General features: G+C 40.5%; 2 protein-coding genes across 3 annotated transcripts in view; both read left to right on the forward strand.

Annotated features, from left to right (window-relative positions):
- The first annotated feature begins 581 nt into the window (after nt 1-581).
- LOC110984117 (transmembrane protein 144-like) lies at nt 582-14,157 on the forward strand. Of its 2 annotated transcripts, none has more exons than XM_022243943.2 (10): nt 582-1,175; nt 1,700-1,918; nt 3,580-3,702; nt 4,956-5,055; nt 5,715-5,795; nt 6,307-6,439; nt 7,404-7,495; nt 7,894-7,991; nt 8,845-9,062; nt 9,941-14,157. In XM_022243943.2, the coding sequence occupies exons 1-10, from the start codon at nt 1,097-1,099 to the stop codon at nt 10,073-10,075; spliced, it is 1,278 nt and encodes a 425-aa protein (XP_022099635.2). In that variant the 5' UTR covers nt 582-1,096; the 3' UTR covers nt 10,076-14,157. The 2 variants fall into 2 exon arrangements, with proteins under 2 accessions (XP_022099635.2, XP_022099637.2); XM_022243945.2 differs by lacking the exon at nt 6,307-6,439 and adding an exon at nt 6,150-6,234 and having other exon boundaries at nt 591-1,175.
- Nucleotides 14,158-15,308: 1,151 nt separating this feature from the next.
- The window catches only part of eif5b (eukaryotic translation initiation factor 5B), a 30,535-nt gene continuing 26,026 nt past the window's right edge, over nt 15,309-19,817 (forward strand). The window contains exons 1-6 of the mRNA XM_087133480.1: nt 15,309-15,526; nt 16,145-16,252; nt 16,580-16,691; nt 17,461-17,492; nt 17,976-18,117; nt 19,415-19,640. Of these exons, the coding sequence (XP_086989606.1) occupies nt 15,477-15,526; nt 16,145-16,252; nt 16,580-16,691; nt 17,461-17,492; nt 17,976-18,117; nt 19,415-19,640 (670 nt within the window). The 5' untranslated portion in view covers nt 15,309-15,476. The remainder of the gene's footprint in view (nt 15,527-16,144; nt 16,253-16,579; nt 16,692-17,460; nt 17,493-17,975; nt 18,118-19,414; nt 19,641-19,817) is intronic.

Consider the following 19,817-nt stretch of genomic DNA (forward strand, 5'->3'; position numbering starts at 1 on the left):
ATTTTCTCCAAACTATATAAATTGCACATTTATGCTGCAGAAGTTCTCCGCTATTAAATCATTTGGTGGCACGTGGATCAGATTGTTTGTAGAAAAGAGGAAAGAAAATTACCAGTAGGATTTCCAGCTTGTATGTTTGAAAGTATTGGATAAAATAGCGCCTTCCAAATTGCTTTATTCTGTGATGCAGTGTCTACCGGGTATTATGACATTCTTTCAAATAGCGGTGGGCTTCAGGACTGCTTTTAGGGGTGATCCACTCTAGAAAGAAGTATCTTTAAAAGTCATTGATTAAGTCACTATGTAAAGGATATTAAAGATGAGAAATGAGCTTTAATTTGATATGCCTTGAAAACGTGAGAAACGTCTGAGTATTTTCGCGAGTTTCTGAAGCAAAGGCATTTATCACTGTTGTCTATGGCAGCTAACCTACTGATCTGCAACCTTAAGCCTGACCATCTTTGGAAGTTATTTATGACAACTGCCCGTGGCTGTGTGATCTGCACCGGGTCGTGAACCCAGTAGACACACGATGTACCGCGCTGAAAGTCACTTACTGGTGGCGCTATTCAAAGTTCTCGTTGCTACCTAGTACCTGCTGGCGCGGCTGCCGGTTGCTGGCCACACTTCCCGCGTCGTAATCAGCTGGCTATGAGACTGGCTAGGAATTTTACGCACGTTAATACGGAAAAATGACGGAAGCCGCCAGTCAGCCAGTCACGTCCGGAGGTGCACCTGTTCGAGCCACTTCAGGGGAATTGTATAACGGGGTCGGCTCTCCCACCTGCGTGACCCACATGTGACCCGAAACTCGAAGGACACTACCCGCCCGTGCGCGTCAAGTCTCGTGACCAAGGAAATCCCTGAAAAGTTGGAACAGCGGCGGAGTACTGCAGTTTGTGAAGAGTTCTGATTATGAGTATTCCCTGCTGATGGTCGTTCTCAGCACCAGCGACTCATCGCCATGGTGTAAAATCAGGCTTCAACATCGCTCATATATTACATTCTGTGTGGTGCAAGCCAAATGCAATATTATCGATTATTAGCACACAAACTTTAATTGGACCCATCCACGTCGGCCCTGTGGCTCAGTGCAATGGCCGCTCCTATGAACTCGCTTACCATGTTGGTGTCAGCAGTTGTCGTTCTGTCCTGCTTTCCCGTGATATCTTCAGGTAAGCATGCCTACAATAGTATTATTGCTTTCTATTTTAGGAATACATAACTATTTTGTTTCGTGCAAATTTTAAAAAGATTAGGCTACTTTTTCAGTCATGTCAGTGTGTCTCCTCTAGTCAACGTTGTTTTGATTTCATTACGTAGTACGGTCAGGGAGTCCACCTGGGATAGTGTATCCTCTAGTTCGTCCTGTATTTCCAGAACTGTAAGGATAATCAACTTTACAGTTCGTTTTTTTTTCTGTTTGCATAAAACACTTTAAGGTGCAACTGGATGATGGCAAAATATACATTTCACTTTGTTTTCTTGTTTTTGTGTGTGTCTCAACTGTTTGTTTTGGGTTTATTTTTAAGGTTTAAAGAGTGCGGAAAAGTTTTGTGTTTTTTACTCTTGAATTGTAATATTCAAATAGTAAAGAACAGAATTAAAATCTCAGCTGTAATACTATATGGATTTTAACAACTTATCTATAACAATCAACTTTCTCCTCAAGACGTGCTGCTTGATGTTTGTCCTTCAGGTTTGAATTCTAACCCTCGTGATGCTGAAGTTGAGGCTGATGGCAACGCATTCCTCCTCGATGACCAAGATGATTTCACTTGGGACAACTTGTCAAACAACACCAACAAAAACAACACTGGTGTCAGCTCCACAGCAGTTGGTTTCATTGGGGCAGCTGTGGCAGTTCTCTTCTTTGGCTCCAACCTCGTCCCCATCAAGAAGGCAGACACTGGAGATGGTAAGGGTTCAATCTCTGTAAATTCCACGACCGTCCTCTCCGGAGTCTAAAAGCCAGAAACACGGGGGACGAGGGTTCAAGTGCAAGAGCAAGCTGCTTTCCCATACCCTCTCACACATTTCATTAGACCACATGAAAAAAATAATTAGTTTAGTATCAGCACCCGCCTCAAAAAATCTTGCCACATGTTTGTTTTTTTTTCTGTAAAAGTTGTGTTCTCCGACATTCTTAGCTGTCCCCCGTAGTCTCAGAAAGCCCACACAACTTTGTGCATGCACAACATGTGACCTGAGTACATACACACAATGTCATGTGCACTTCTGTGCACGAGTCTGATGTGAACATGGCGCTTTCGTTCTGTGCTTGCAGCAGTCCAGATCAGCATTTACGTTTATATTTATTCCATTTTTCAGGATGCATACAAATTACAGCCAAGAAATTATACAAATACAAACATTACAAAGGGACAAAATCATTCATACCAAAGTACTTCTATTTAAAAAAACAAAAAACCCTCCTCCCTCCTCGTTTTTTGCAATACAACTGATACTAAACTATCATTTTTTTTTAAGTGGCCTAATTATGAAGTTAGAGATCAGTGAACGAGCCAGTCGAGTATTCCAACATTTCATGCCCAAAGTGAAGCAGGTGCGGGGTAATTCAGACTTGCCTGTTAGATCTGCCCCATCGGCACAGCCCTAACGCAGACTCACAAATTGACTCTTATACTTGGGCACACGCAAAGAGTTCAGAGTGCGGTCTGGGGATTGGGAAGTGAGCATCGACACAGGCAAAAATTATTTGGAAGCAGAAAAATGGGAGAGAAATCAGGTGTGCAGTAACCCTTTAATAGACAGGTGATAAGAAAGGACAGAACCAACCAAATTGAAAGCAGGTAAAGGAGTTGTATTAGAAACCAAAGCCTAAGGGTAGTGTAGCCATGGAAAGATTGCTGTAAATGTTGCTCGGTAATGGCAAAAAACGTCTTGCCCATTATCTTCACCACAATACACATGGACGCACAAGAAGGTCACCAGTGCACGTCTGTGCACCCCGACGGATTGTGGTTGACCAGAAGGGGGTTCATTTCCCAAGGAAGATGTCCAAGGGAAATTAAACCTTCTTCTGGTCACTCGCAGGCCCAAGGAGGGCATGAGTGACCAAATTATGCCAGTCTACATGTGTTTTATAACACACCCTTGCCCAAAATGAGGAAAAAACTGTTCAGGGTTTTCTGACTGAACTATTTTAATGTAACCATTAAACTCATAAGCAGTTCAACAAATAAAGGAACACTTTTTGTTACCCTAGGTTCAGTCTTTGAGTTGCTTCTCTCTGTTGTCCTGATTTAATGGTGCTCTAATCAGTCAAAGATTTTGAGTTTGGTGCCTAACCATAATTGGAAATTTACTTGTGTGAGATATCTTGACATACACCTAATTTATGTTCAAGTAAATTTCATGCACTGGCCTATATTAGTCAACCCCACTTGACCATAGTTTAGCCAACCAGGATAAAGAGGCACCAAGACTTCAAGAGGAGTGTTACAAATTATGATGGGGAGTCTTCTCAAGGACCCAAGACAAGCCCAGTATTATGGATCAACAATGGAATGAGTATGGCATGAGCATCTGATTGTTTGGTATACCTTGTGTTTGCAGGGATGTTCTACCAGTGGCTAGACTGCATCGCGATATGGCACGTGGGTCTGATCGTTCATCTCATCCGGGGGTCTCCCCCCTTCTACCCTCTGGCTATGCTTGGAGGCTTCTTATGGACCACGGGTAGGAGCATTTTTGTATGCCCATTTAACTTCTCATGTGGGTTTCTTCCAATAAACATACTGACATTCAGTACACGTTAGTTTGCATTTGCAAGAGCTATGCTCACGTGTGCCTGTAGTTTCATAGTGAATGCACATTTCCGAGCAAGGTAAACGAGCTTGAATATTAAACCAGTAATGTCAAGATAAAACTAGAATGGTTTAACAGAGTGACTTACACAAAGCTGTCCAAATTGTGAATAAAGTTGTGTTTTTAAAACATTCGTGTCATTAACAAGGAAGGTGTATCATGGGAAAATTTGCTGAATTTCCTTTGAAAACTTAATCGCTAGTCCCACGGTGTGGCCTACCCAAATGTCAAGAAAAGGCACATTTTGTTTTTGCTGACTCAAGTGTACCTGAATAATTCAGTGTAGCAGAAAGAGTAATCCTGTGCAGATGTTGACTACTCTGGACTGCATTGTAATAGGATAAAATTTCTCATTTTAATTGAAACCCATTAGGTTTGCAGCAGTATTTGCCAGAATGTATTTATCATGCCTGATCAAGTAGAAGCTACCATATGATTCCATCCAACAGATGACAGATTATTGGAAATCTGTCCATTTACCTTCGTGTTTAAATACATGACCTTTGTAGGGGATGATCACCCTCTTTAAATACACTTTAACTGTACCGTACACACTTTCATTGCTAAAATGCCAGGCTCTCATTTGAAAGAAATGGATCTAAATGAAATACATGTATTCCAATCCAAATCTCATTTTGTCCTTTCTTTTAATGGATTAAAACAATGGGAATGTCTTGTACTCGTATCAAAAGTACATAAGCTATGCCTATGTTTGATTAGGGAGGTTTGAAAAGCCAATTCTATTTTGAAATAATCCAGGGATGACTTGTGAAAATGACTCTCCTCAAATGCTGAGTTTCAGTTGGAATTGGAATTAAATTTTTAATTAAATTTTGTTGTGAAGTCCAAGTTTAGTCGCCACCTGCATGGTATTACTGTTTAATGCCACAGTAAATGTTCAGGTCCCAAAATGTTCCTGCTATCTCCATCATTATCTGTGTTGAAAAAAAAATTCCAAAAATTAGCAAACGCACCAATAAATTTTTTTAGGGTTATGTTCAAAATCTAACCCAAATTGACTATTAAATCGTTAATCTGGTCTGAACTGGAGTCAGTAGAAATGATTTTTTGTTCCCAGTATCTATCCTTCTTATGCCCTCTTTATGCTCTTGAATGTTTTTTAGGCAATGTTACCGTTGTTCCAATCATCAAGACTATTGGGCTCAGTCTGGGCATTCTCATCTGGGGCTCGTTGAATCTCCTGATGGGATGGGCCAGTGGACAGTAAGTTCACTTTGTACTTTACTCTTTCATGACTAACATGGGAAAGTGATCAAATCTTGAAACAAATCATATTTCAAATCTTTTAAAATTGTTCTGCCGGTCAGCCAGGCATGCATGCCACTAAGGCCATTTCAGTTTGCCAATTGCTCATGTACATACCAGAGATGGGGTGAATTTGACTTCGGGATAAACACAAAAGACAAATGTGCTTTTGACCTTTGAAAGATGATAGAAATGTATTTTGTATAAAAGGTCAAAAGGTTGAGCATAAAAATGCATGAAATATGGTGCTGTCCAAAGATTTTTAAATTGTGCAGCGGAATATGGAACAGTTTAATTTCTACCCTCTATGAAATTGTACTTGTATGGCAGTGTGTACGTCCCAAAGCCAAAAGTGTGACATCCGACAGTGCACATAGGCAGATAAAACAATCGCGACTTGAAGGGATGGCATCGGCTGTTAATGAGGGGAGAGTCATTTGCATATCAAGGGACTATTATTACTGCTTGTATTTTAGCAATTGTTGGAGTACATGTACGTGTACAAGGCAGCTCACCTTAGTTATTTTAAATAAATGTACATGCAGTGGTCTCTGTGCAAATTGGATATTTTCTTGTGGTAAATACTGAAGAGTTCTTCCATTTTTTCCCCCATTTAGTTTTGGACTTTTTGGCATAAATAAAGACAAACTTCAAAATCCAGCCTTCAACTATGTTGGCGTTTCGTTAGCATTTCTGAGGTGAGTGCATTAATGCACAAATGTATTAGTTGAGTCATTTTCTCTCAAATACTAGTGAATTTGTAATCAGCAACCAATTCATTCTGCATAATTTCACGATGATGCTGTTAATTAATGTCAATTGTGTATGTTATTTCATAATCTGGGCCAGCCTGTATAACGGTGTTTCATTCTCTCATCAACTTTGTGCACATATGCGTGTTTTCGTTTGTACAAATATTGTTGACACAAATAATAGTCAAGATAAGTTATTTTTGCCGATTGTTTGTTTCTTTTGTTTCATTACTGATGCGCTGCTGTGAACTTTCCACTTTAACCACTTGTTTGGAAATATCAACATTTGTTTTGTCCTAGCGCTCTGTTATATCTGCTGGTGAAGCCTGAAGTGAGCCAAGCAGCGCCCTCGCTTGACGACGAGCATAACACTCTTGTTGACAGCGTGAGTGAACTTCATTTTCATTTTTTTTTCCCGTTTTTCTTTGCCACTACCCCTCTCCCACATCCTCTTTAGGATAGTCACCCTACTTTGTATAAGGCCCACAGTTGCGGCCGAGCAAGCAGACGAGTCCAGACAGATAAATGATTCCCCTGATGAGTCGCAAGCCCTTGAAACAACGCCTCTTCTGGCTGATACCAGGCAGAAGGTACTTGAGCTCTTTTACAGTGTTCAGTGTTGTTCCGGGGGGGGGTTCACTTTCCTGCCACTGGCAACAGATATTCTCACTAGTGACTGGCTTTACTTAGTTGCAATCAGTCAGAATGTTCATTTGGAATGCAGTATTGACTTCCAGTGTTAAGCCGACCAAATTTTCAAATAAAATGTTTACTCTGCACGCCAAGGTTTAATATACAGTAAATGAAGAATTGTGTGCACTAGTAAACTTGGATTAATCTGCACTTTAAAAAAATCCAAACCTTTCCAAACCCCAAACCAATCTAATAATGCCATGGTTTCGTGCAAATACATTTGTAAGAAACATTTTCCATTTAATGGCATAGCATCTACACACTAGTACTGTATATTTTCTGGTTATTATATCCACTGCTTATCATCCATTACTCATATTTCAAATGAATAACATTTCCAACACTGTGTATTATCCATAACCCTTTAGCAACCCTCTGTATCTCACTGAGGATAGCAGTTTCATAAATCCAAAGCCTGTTGTGGGTTGTTCCAGAAATTGGAGGTCCAAAAGTAAGACATTTTAGTGTCCCTGTTACATCTGACCTTTGTTGTTTGACATGGAAAATATCACCGGAATCGATTTCAAACTATTACTATTTGTTTGGCAGGTCATTTGCATCAATTCATCACTCTTGGAAATGAGAAAATGTGCTCTGAACTTACAAAATCATGTCAGATGTGACAGAGACACGAAAAAAATGGGCCCTTAATTTCTGGAATTACCCTCATACGGTTCGTGTATTCATTCTGCTTAACTGCAGTTTGATAGTTGTAGTTTATGGTATCTTCAATGTCGGATGGTGCAGTGTAACGATATTGATTGATAAGGCCCTCCTCCTCCATGGCCTGACCCCTCCTTTCTCTCCTAGCCTCCATTGAGCTGTGCCTAACATGCTTTTTTGGTCTCCTTTTTATCGTAGACAGACAGTGCTAATGCCGCGTACGCCCCTGCAAACCAACCAAAGGATGCATCATGGGTGGACAAGCTCCCACCCCTTCAGAAGAGAATTGTGTAAGGATTTAATGCTGGTCAAGAAGTACATATAGTCAATGCAGTTCATATGCAAAAATGCTCTCTTATGTGTGTCAATTATTGAAAATAACAAGTCCTCAATACCGAAAAGTCCTTTATTCATTGTCAAAAGAAGAAAACCAAGATATTTTGCCAAGAGAATTTTGAAAATTACTTTACTTCAACTTGAAGCATGCTTCAAACTTCTGTTTAGAGGACTAAAACCACTATTTTGAAATAACCAAATGTGGTGAGGGGGATTGTGTTTCACCTGTCCATTTTTGGTGAACAGAGGTGAAGCGAAGGTTGCCCCTAGAGGTCTAGAACTTTGACAACGTAGATCTTGAGAATACCCTTTGCCGTATCCTGAAATCAAAGTTGTTGCTGCTTCTCAACAGAGGCATCATCATGGCCATAGGTGCTGGATGTTTGTATGGGTTTAACTTCGTGCCTTGCATCTGGATCCAGGACAATGTTAAAGGTGCAAGCCAAAATGGTACGTAGTGCATTTGTAGGATAAATTGAGGGTAAAAGCAAGGATTCACATAAAAGCTCACTACTTTGCTTTTGCCTGGATGAAAACACTTATCATTGGTACAGTTAGCCTCTTACAGATGATTACCTCTTCCAAATCATCCACTCTCTCATTGCTTACTGTGCAGTTCCTTTTAACTAGCAGCTACATGTACATGTATATTGTTGTGTATAGAAAGTTCCAGCAAAGAGTGCTTGTTCCAGAAAGTTCAGTATTAAAAAAAGATTGAGTCCTGGTGTTGGAGAAATTCTTTGGCAGTTCCAGCAGATTGGCTTTCAGCATGAATTTTCGCATAATGTACTTTGGTTAAAGGCTCCAACCCGACTTGTGTCATTAGTGACAGTTTTTCTGCGTACATGTACTTGTTAATCATTTTGATTTCTTGTATATATCTTTTTAAACAAAAATTACACTGTAGTCTTTTGTTAGCCATTTACATGGCTTTGATGAAGTTGGATACAAGGTCAACTTGACTTAAATATGCATACAGTTCAATACTTAATGATATCTATTTGCCTGTCAGGCTGTAAGAAAAGAGGTGTTTTTACTTTAGTGGCTGATTTAGACAGGGGCACACCGGGCATGCCCCCCAACTGCCTGCACAAGAGTGAATTTTAAATGGGCTCCATTGCATTTACACTGTGAGTAAGGCCTTCTCACTGCGCCCTTGCATTTGACCCTTCAACTTTGACTCTCCTTTCTGAAAATCCTGGATCCGTCCTTGTATCATGCAAAGCTACCAATGAAGCATTGGAAGATACATGTATATGGCTGTTACCACTTCTCACACTTCTGTAAATGAAATCTTTGGCAGGTTTGGACTACGTCTTTGCTCACTTCTGCGGTATCATCTTGACATCGTCAGTGTACTTCATGGTGTACTGCATCTACATGCGCAACCGGCCCCAGATTGGTGTGGGTCTTATCATCCCCAGTGTGGTGTCGGGTGCCATGTGGGGCATCGCACAATCCGGGTGGTTCATCGCCAACTTCAACCTGTCAGAGAGCGTCAGTTTCCCCATCATCACTACGGTAAATTGGGTATAGGATGAGTGCCATTTGTTATGGTTTTGACCAGATGGAGACTTGACCTTATATGATACATTATTTGAGGACATGCAGGTGTCCTCAAAGCTTCTGAAGTGGAGCAATAGGTATGTGTATTGTGAGGTCTGAGGTCATAATAACAGTGACCTGCTGGCCAGTCTCAGACTCAGTGGCTGTATCTGATGAAGTGAGTGGCTTTATTAACAGGCGACATCATGAATGTCCTGTATATTTGACAGGTTGTCTGTCAGGTGTATCATTAGACAAATGCGAATGTCTGTCACAGGGGATAAATTTAGAAACGGAACCCCTCTGTATGAAAATGCAGTGAGAAACTTGCATGGCAGTTGCACCGTGCTGGAAATATCAGATGATTTGTAAATTGTTCAGAGCCAGGCGGTTATTAGTCTTGCAGTCGGGCCTATCTCAAATCCTTTCACCGGTCACTTCACAAGTCCTGTCACAAGCCCTCTCAGAAGACTGTTCATAAGTACATGTACCAGAGTGAACAGTGACATAGTTGAATAGTTTGTTTCTTGACTACGGAGTGGATGATTTGTGACGGACTTGCAAGGACTTATAATGGACTGGACTAAATCACTGCCTGTTATGCTTTTGCATCGACTTTTCTAAGTTTCTACATAAAAAGTCACTTAATTGATATTGATTACTTCAGAAACTCTGCATCAAACTCCCTCAGTGCCACGATTGTCGCACCTTAACCTTTGATCTTTCCACCTTTTACCCCAGAGCTGTATGCCACGCCTCTCTTGAAAACTGCCCCTCCTCTCCCGAGCCTTACTTATCCATTGTGTAAGGACTTAATACCGCATTGGTTGCTTCATTCTTCTGTCTTCCTGCAGGGCCCTGGCATCATAGCATCCCTGTGGGGAGTGCTTCTGTTTGGTGAGATCCGGGGTGTCAGGAACCTCCTGGTGCTGTTCCTTGCCTTTGCCATCACCATCACTGGGGCCATCTTCACCGCGCTGTCCAAGTAATCAATAGGTGCTGACTCAAGGTTATGGCAGAGATTCCTGCATATTACTACTTTCGTGGTTGGGTTGACAACATGGGTGACATTTTGGGTGACAGGTGTGAATGGGTTGACACATAACTGTCGCATTTTCCAAATGCTGCTTTATGTAATTCTAAGTCAGGGAAAGAAATGTGCTATATTAGTGCAACCGCAATAATAAGGAAAATATAAAGTGTCGTCACTGACAACACCAGTGATTCACTGTTTTTCACTATTACCAAAATGCAGAATTCAGGGAAATTATTGTTTTGTAGTTCTTTGGAGGTCCACACCTTGTAGCATAATGGCTGAATTGTACGTCTGCAAAATTAAAATTAAACAGCAGCGACATGAACCAAATAAATAGAGAGATTGTTGTTGAAACACCGGATCTTTAGGTGACAACCATCTTTGCAGCATTTTCTGAGTTGTGTAAAAGAGGCTGAATTTGTCATTTGACAAAGACACACTAGACCAATCTGACTGTGAGACCACTCTCAGCTTGTACAGCCCCCAGTGATGGCTTCCATCTATTGTTCAGAATAACTAGCCTTTTTAGTAGCTGATCTGTGTACGACTCTACTGACATTGGCCCATGGCAGATACCCTAAGTTGACTTTTACATGTGAAGGTAGTAGTATCTTCAAAATTATCAGTTGTTTTACTCCCAGCACTGATTAAAATAAGGAGAAGGGCTAAAGCCAATTTTATGGAGCCATTAGCCAGAGAAACTTTCTGAATACAGAAATTATCTGCTTAGCAAAAAGGGTTACCATGAAAAATGTCATGTGGCAAATGTTGCGTGTGACTGGTTCCCAGCTGATTTGTGTTTAGCACATTTAGTTGCAAGGCTGTTGGCTACTTTAGAAGCTCCATGCAATTTGCCTCTTTTTGTGTCGAGCTTACCCTTTGACAAACAATTGCAGCCCTGGTGCAGTCTGTTAAATGTTTGCTTAAAGACTGGAAAAATGATTGCAGAAAAAACTCAACTGAAGTCTACCATTTCCCGCCTCCCTCGCCGTAAAGCCACTGTATGCTGTTGTCATATTAGTTTTGTTAAAAGTTTCGTCAGGTACGTTTTTTGATTGAATAAGTGTATTGTTATGGGGGTTGTATTGAATTGTTTGTTTAGTCTGATTCCAAAGAATTCCTAATGTTGCATTGGTGGAGTTTAGTGCATAATTAAATCAATGTGAATTGCACTAAATTATCAAAATTTGTCTAAAACTGGTACCTACAAATAGTTTCTACTATGAGCTCCACAGTATGTATTATAAATATTTTCTTTTGATTGGTAATGTACAATCTGTGTAATATTTGTATGATTCATGTTTTCATATATGTTTTCATTGAAAGTGGTATTTTTATACTGTCTGAAGAATTGAGATAAGTCTTTATATCAGTATTCTTAAGTGCCTTTGAGAATTTGGCATAGTTTTTCAAAGTTTAGTACTAGACACAAAGACTGAGGAACAAGTGAGTCTTAAATGAAATTATTCATAACTTCTTTTCATTGAGCTCCAGAAATCATTGATCTTGATAGAGTTAAGTATACATACTCTCAGGCAGCTCTCAGCCAATTTTGCCAAGTCATCTTGATGAAAGAGTGGATTTACAACCAAGTTATCAAGAACATTGTCATTGTCAGTATGTGCCACATGCAATTGGCTTGCTACTTGATTTGCTCTCCTGTGGATAATTAGGATTTCAGTCCTTGGCCATTAGGGCATAAATATGTGATTCTCGAGCAAGAGTGAAATGGTTGCCTGTCATGCCAGTGTGCGTGTGTGATTTTATCATCACCTGATAGAAAATTGAACATAACTTTGCCGACTGCGTGCATTTACGTTTGAGTCAGTCACATACTGTCGCCGTTTTTCATGGAGAGCCACATGTCAGAAGTAGCATTTTTAAAATTTCGATTACATTCAAGTAATCGGGTACCGTAGCAGCGGGTACCATTTGTGAAACTGCGATACCTGCTGCTACACCTGACTCAGACAGGCCAGCCGACCCTGGCAAGCTCATTGGTCGAGTGGTTAAGACGTCTGCACTAGTAAGCAGGAGGTCGTGGGTTTGAATCCCACCCGAGTAAGCTTGTGAATTTTTCCGCAAGCTCTGGACAAGCACTGAGCATACAGTGTTTATCAATATATTTGTTGGGTCAGGGCAAAACCCGTTATATAAATTACGTTCAAGTCGTTGGGGCCAAAATCTTGATAAGTGCATTTTGCGGTTTCATGAAGAGACACAAATCTTCATACATACATAAAACGTATTGACTGGAAAGGCCGAAAAGTAGGTCAAGTAAGCTTTTCATTTTCACAAAGAGCCACACATCTTTGTTACATTTACAGTGGCGTGCACTTGAACATGTGTTCCCCTTCCCTATGGAAATATACATTGCACGGAAGGGCCAAAAAGTAGGAAAACATTTTTTTGATTTCACAAACGGAAGGGTATTTTTACATATTGATTTTGGCTAATTGACCACAGTGTTCATTTTGATTACTTGGTTCAAGCAAAAGTGTACCTCTCAAAGAGTCATTTGAGGGTATTTTACCTCATAAACTTGGTCCATATTGGTATTTTTTGCATTTTGGAAATTTGAAAAGCTTCTCAGGCGATTTCTGGAAAAGCCGGTTTTTCTTCAAAATCTACATGTGTGGCTCTTCTTGAAAACAGTGATGATATAAGTGTTTTCTTTTGATTGTGTATTACGGGAGACTTCAGCGACACTGTGTGCATTTGCTTCATATCAATATGGAAACTGGGCAGTGTCTGAGTAGACGATCATGTCTATGGGACTTGTCTTTGAGAAGTGTCTACAGCTACTAGCCAGTGGCTTTCCAAAGGTTTTAGTTATGTCTAGCCATTGCTGCTCAATTTGACTCTTTGGCTGTGACTCTGGCTTCAGGGATCATTTGAAATTCAGTCCCTGAGAGGGACACCCTCTGATTCAAAGGAACTCCACTTTCTGATTCTGAAACAACACATTGGCAATGTGTGAAGTGTGTTGGGTCCCAAAGCTGGAAAAAAAACTATCATTTGAAAATGACCTCAGTAATTTACATGACCAAGTCCAGGGTTTGTTGAGACACAGGGAGAGAGAAAAACCAAAACCAACAAAAACAGGCAGAAAGCAAAAAATCATAAAAGTACACCCATGGCCATTGCATTTTTTCTCTGAAGGACATCTGCAGTTAATTCATTTCCGACTGAGCCTTGCTTTTGGCTCCAACCAGAAAAAAAATTTCTTAAACAAGCCTGTTTGGAATTTCTTACCAACAAAACAATTTAGAAATTGATAATCTTAAGATTTTTTTAAGGGAAAAGTATGTTATTATCTCCCTCTTGTTTTTCTCCTTTACAGATCATCTTCTATCCAGGTTAAAAATATGTCAGAACTATAGATTCATAAAGGAAACCCCAATGTTACAGAAAATTCTGCTCAATTTGCACAACTAATCTTTTGTTTTATTGGTGTAAAGTAAAAAGATGCCAAGTCATTGTCAGTACTGATGAAGATTCGTATTAATTTTATGCTGCAAATGTTGATTTTATATATTGAAGTATTTTTAGCAGTTAGAATTTAGTTATGATGTGTAAGTAATTTGGTCAAATGATATATATTTATATTTTTAGTGTAATGGAATCTGATGGTTGAATTGGGATATTTAAATTTGTTTACATCAACATTAACATAAATAGTATTACAATGTGAGAATTTACTTTGGATAATAGAGGTTCTTTAGTTTAAAAAGTTTCTTTTATTATTAGCTATCAAGTGGTCAACTTTTAAAACTCAAATGAAATGGTGTTAATCTTGGAAAGTTGAATAATATTTACCAAGGAGTGCGAGGCCAGTTATAGATCATATAAAGCAAGTTAACTATAGCTTTTGTTCTGAGCTCCATATTTTGTCCATTATATTAATCATGGGGATTGGGGCCAAATTTGCAGTGTATTGTTGGAAAACAGTCAACAAACAGTATTCGTTTTTACATATTTGGATGGATGATTTGAGTTGGAATTCTTAATAATACTGATTATAATTCTTAGTAAGTTAGGCACCGTGCCAGTCATGCTATACCCCAACACCATTGTAAGCACAAGATTAATGCAGAATCTCAAATTGATTGAAAATATGCCAATCAATTATATTTTCAGAAAGTCAATTTTCAGTTTTTATTCATATTAATTATTGGCCTGATACCTTTATTTAAGGTCTTGATAATTTTTTTTGATTAGCTTTTTATAGAAAGACCTGTTATAGATCAGCTTTTGTAGAATTTCCCCTATTCAATATGCTGTACATCATTCATGATGCAGCACAACAAAAGGTCCTAAACTGACATTAATGTCAGAAATAGAACCAGGCCGAACGGCCATCACGGAAACTGAAGTTTTTCATAAAGTGCACATGTTGATCAAGAGGCCAACAAATCTGAGACTGATTCGGTGGATGACAACACAGTGTACTTAAAAGATGACTGGGAGGCTCGTTCACACCTCTCTTTCAATCTCTCCTCCGCCAACCTCCCACAGTCACCAAAAGCTCCCCTCCTCCCCTTTCACGCTGGAAATTTTAAGGGGTCAGTTTTAGGACATTTGCTCTGCAGGTATCCTGTTCTATTTTTCTCCCCTCGCCACCTCAACACCCTGCCACCACAACACCCCTCCACCACCACCATTCGTCCCACCCACGATAGCATTGCACAAACTTCGATGGCTGCAGGCGCGGGAAGGGCAAATGCATGACGTAAGTTTTCCAAACGCTCATTGGATAAGAGTTGATTACCCGCAGCAGGTTAGTCCCGGCCCCCGGGCCCGTCGTCGACTCGCCCCCCCCCCCCCCCCCCCGCTTGAAACTGGCCCACCCCATCACCCCACTCCATGAACCATGAAAAAAGAAAGACATTTTGTTCATGTGATGTGCCCCCCCCCCCAACTGATACTGTGGGTCCCTCTGAATGCCTGAAGCTGGCGACGAGGCTGGCGTGATGTTAGCTAGCTTTGACCTTTTCGTTCACAAAATTTTGTAGTATTTACCGTGCATCATTTGCCCTTTCCATGCATCCAGCGCTCAGGCTGTGGGGACGAGAAAAATTGCGCAAATCTCCTTGATTCGTTCTCACACTTCGCTGCGTCCTGCGGTTTCAGCACAGTTGCTTCTGGGAACAAGATTGTCCTAGTGCGACCTTTCGAGGTGACCTGAAGTTCGACATGTGTGTGTGTGATTTTGCAATGTACAAAGTACCTACCATTAGTAACATGTATAGTGCGTGCCATGTCCGTGGAGTCGGGGACATACGGTAACAAAAAAAGAAACACTACGTAGTTATTTACGAAAAGACCACTAAACTCTGTCAAAATTAAGAGTCATGGGGAAACCGAGGAAAGGAAGGAACACGAGAGGCGCCGACGAAGATTCGTAAGTTTTTCTTCGCCGTATTTTTGAGCTGTTTCCAGACACGCTCGTGTGTCGTGTGTATGCGCTTTATATGCATGTGTACTTCTATTGCTTTCTACACGTCCTGATCCCGCAAAGTGCGTCGCTTTATTTACACAATCGTCAATGTAATCATGTACTAGTTGCCTACTTGTTTTGCACATGCAGTATGGAACCCAGTAGTTGCTGAAATTTGCGATATTGCACAACAGGGGCGCCATGTCACGATGTTGGTGACCACTAACAGTAGTACCTGCACCATGTGCATGCTAAGCTAGTCCTACTGTTTACACAGATGGAAAACCTGTTTAAAGTGTAGGACTAGCTGCAATGAATTTTTCTTTGACACAATTTCTGCATCTTTGTACTTTTCTTCAATGTATAAAAACTCTCACACACTCCTATTTGGTTAAATGCGTTGAAAAGTGCACACCTGTAAACAATCAAAATTATCCATGTTTTCCAAGGTGCAACTTTCTTGCCAGATTTAGTTACAGATCAGAGCAAAAATGTGTGTCCAGGCAGTGAATCTTTAAACACAAACTGAGTAGTGTTGTTCATTTTGATGATTGACATTGGAATGGATTGATTTCTGTGCAGGGATGGAGAAATTGATTTGGACCCGATTGCTAAGGCCATGAAGGAAATTGACGACGACATTGCAAGTGCCAAGGCTGGAGGCAAGAAGGGAAAAAAGAAGAAAAAGAAGTAAGTGTGGGAAATAGGCCTGATCATTCAGTTTAAACGTAAGAATGATTTTTCATTACTTAGTTACACCATGAACATGAATGCCAGCCGGACTAGCCAGTCGCCAAGTGGAAAAAATTTCAAAGAAACCATGCTAACTGACCCACTTGTATTACCTAACTTTGAATAGCCCTGTCTGTGTCATGCAGATGTTATCAAAGGGTCACAGGGTCGTGACAGTACTGTCACTGGGATATCGGAACAGAAAAATGGTTGTTAAACTTGTTCACCATAAGAAGTTGAGTTCCACTGAGGAGAGTTAAAAACTTGCTCTCTGTTGTCAAGCAGGGATGTTGATGAGTTGTTTGATGAGCTGGGAGCCATGGGTGGAGACGGGGAAATGGCCGAGGAGTCAGGCAACATCCCCGATGAAGAGGAAACTGCCACCAAAGGGAAGAAGGTTAGCATAGAAACCTCTCTGTGTCTAGGGTTGGCAGAGTGCCTGACAGTAACTGCTCTTTAGGACTTAGTTCAGCTCCTTGAAACTCATCGGCGTTTGAACCAGACTCCTTGTTTTGGCTTCAGACTTCCGAGATTTTTACTTTCTCAGAACAGAAGATTAGACTGATGTGAGGCTTCAGTCAAAGTCACAGTCAGAGCAATAACCACTTCCTGCCGATTTGAAACAGTGCATGTGAAGGGCAGCAGTTGGGCCACAGTGAAAGTTATTGACTCAAAACTTGTTTAATAAAATAAAAACTATTCAATTTGAGGAACTTATGTTTGGAAGTTATTCAGTGTGCCAAATGACTTGACATTTTCCAAGGAATTTACAGATTTTACTGAGATTTTTCTAATGGACTACCATGTATATTGATGTACCTGTAGGTGTACATCATTGTACTGAGCCCATGTTTTGTTTTGCAGATTTTCTTCCCTTAAAGCCATCCTGTGCATCCTTATTTCAAAAATTATTTATGTTTGAAATATCTCACCTCTGTGATAGATTTTTGTTCAGCTTTTGCTGTTATCTTTTATTCATGTATACAGTTTCCCTCTTATCAAGATGTATTTTTTTTTTTTTTTTTTTTTTTTTACCCGAGTAAGCTTGTGAGGTTTTTTTCGCAAGCTCTCGGACAAGCACTGAGCATACAGTGCTTATAAATATACGTTGGGTAAGGGCAAACCCGTTATATATAATCAGTTTCCCTCTCTTTTGTCACCTCCAGGGCAAGAAAGGACGGAAAAGAAAAGATGACTGGTAAGAGCTTCTTCAGTAGAGATTGCAGCCACATTTGTTGAAATTTATTTCATGAGAAGCTTTTTGTACATTTCGCAGTACTTTGTTTGGAAGCAGCTTGACCAAACACTGTGTGTTTTTAATTTCCATTCTCCATGACAAATTGAGCAAAGCTCCCCCTCCATTGAGAATCAACAGTACAATTTTGTGGGGGGGTTTTAGAAATTCTGTGCATGTATAAGCAAGACTCTGGCTCTTGACAGAATATGACCAGTCACTTTGCTAAGTCTTTCGTGATCTGATGTTTAACCCTAACCAGCCGAATCCAAAACACTAATTCTACATGATTTATACTATTAAACCTCTTGGAATATCTGGGGACATGGATTGGATTTGTGACTGCCTGCGACTGTTCAAAGAGTAGAAATGTTAACAAGTGTTTCCAAGTCTTTGTATTTTTAAGTGTAGACCAACTTCTGATAAAGCCTTTTCATTGTCTTAAAGGGAAGTGGATGATATTGCTAAGGAGCTTGAAGACCTCAAAATGGAGGAGAAGAAGGAGAAAGGAGACAAAGGAAACAAGAAAGTGGAGAACATAGCAACTGAGGACATGGATGGAGGTGATCAGGACAAAGAGACTGAGGACGTAAGTGTGTGCATGTGGTGCACCGCATTTTCTTTGGATTTGAAATAGGGGCACCTGTGACTGGTACAGCTCCTGGAATTTAGTTTTGCTATCTGAAGCATTCAGTGTACCAATATTAAATGTTTATGAGTGCAGTGGTCAGAATAATGTCATTTGGTGACAGAGTGGAACATTTTATCTGTCGCCGAATGAAATTATTCTTACCATTGTACAAAAGTGAAATATTCATTATTTTGTTCATACAATACCTCCATGAATCCTCTTCTGTCGGGCGAAACACATTTGTGTCTGAAACACCATCCACTGGTAGTACATGTATTGTGCAGTGTTAGACTGGTTCCCGTCCCTACATTATTTTCATCTTTTATTACTGGAAATGAAATGATGTGAAATTGGAACAGGAACCAGTCGCATGAAATGAGTTATCTATCCACTGGGCACCATGGAATTGAACACACAATTCAATGACATGAAAAATGATTGACCAATCAGATGACAGGGATTTACGCAGGTATTGTCTAAATTGTAACATGCGATGCATGTAACATGTCAGGTTGTTGTAGTGTGTCTTTCCTCGCCCTCCACCTCAGGGGGCCTGGGTTTGAATCCAGCTTGGTCCACATGTGGATTGGGTTTACAGTTCCTACCTGAGTCGGTGGGTTTCCCCCAAAACCATTTATCTCGGGTTCTCCTCCCACCTTTAAAACTGAACATTTCTTCATTGTTTTCTTCACTCATTATCAGCCTGTAAATGACGCTAAACGGGCGGGTGGATGTACATCAATCAATCAGTCGGACTGTCTTTACTTTAGTCAGTTAGCTGTGCCAGTGTCTAAGTCTTCGTCCATTGCATTGCATGGAAAGCTCAGTTCCCCATGATTCATTGTGAATCATTTTGGCTGCAATTTCAACATGCTTTGAAGCCATGCCAAAATTGCTGTCAATCTTCCAGCAGTACGTGGTCTTGTTTGAACCTTACCCCCTAAGACCCTGCAAAGTTTGTCAGGAGGTTTTGAATGTTTTGCACGATAAACTTTGTGTCTCAGAAAGGTTTACCATGGCAGTTGTTTTCTATTTAGGTTGGCAGGTTGAAGTACTAACCGAGAGGACCATTCTCTGTCTTTACCGGTTTCAAAATGGGAAAAGTAACAGTAATCTTGGAGAGTTCTACCATGAAAAGTGTGACATGAACACCAAGAGCCAAAAAAAAATGATTGAAACATTGAGAAGTTAGTAGGACTGTTTTCACTGATGCTTTGAATCTTCCTCTGGTGTGAACCTGGTATTTGACCAACAGCACAATGTAAAGAAGCCCACAGATGATGATGAGGAGGATGGTGAAGATGGTCCGGTGATCAAGACGGCCGCCCAGAAGCGGGCAGAAAAGAAGGAGCGAGAACGGAAGAAGAAGGAGCTGCAGCGGGCTGAGGCCAGAATCCGCCGGCAGAAGCAACAGACCAAGGATGTTGACAAAGAGGAGGCACAGCCTGAGGGTGACAGAGCAGCATCAGAGACCACCCAAGGTAGGGCAGCCCTCGTACTCTGCACGGTGTGATCGGATTTTAACTTCCCAGACCAGAGAACTTGATGATGTGAATAAATGTTGCCTTCTTTTGTACTGGCAGTCATGCTGGTAAACTCCTGTTTTCCCTCATGACAAACACCTTGTGAAGATGGTACCTCCTTGAACCACATCAAAT

The sequence above is a fragment of the Acanthaster planci genome, linkage group LG02 (assembly GCF_054643075.1).
Source record: "Acanthaster planci isolate LZ-2023a linkage group LG02, COTS_SCS, whole genome shotgun sequence".
In the NCBI taxonomy this organism is placed as follows: Eukaryota; Metazoa; Echinodermata; class Asteroidea; order Valvatida; family Acanthasteridae; genus Acanthaster; species Acanthaster planci.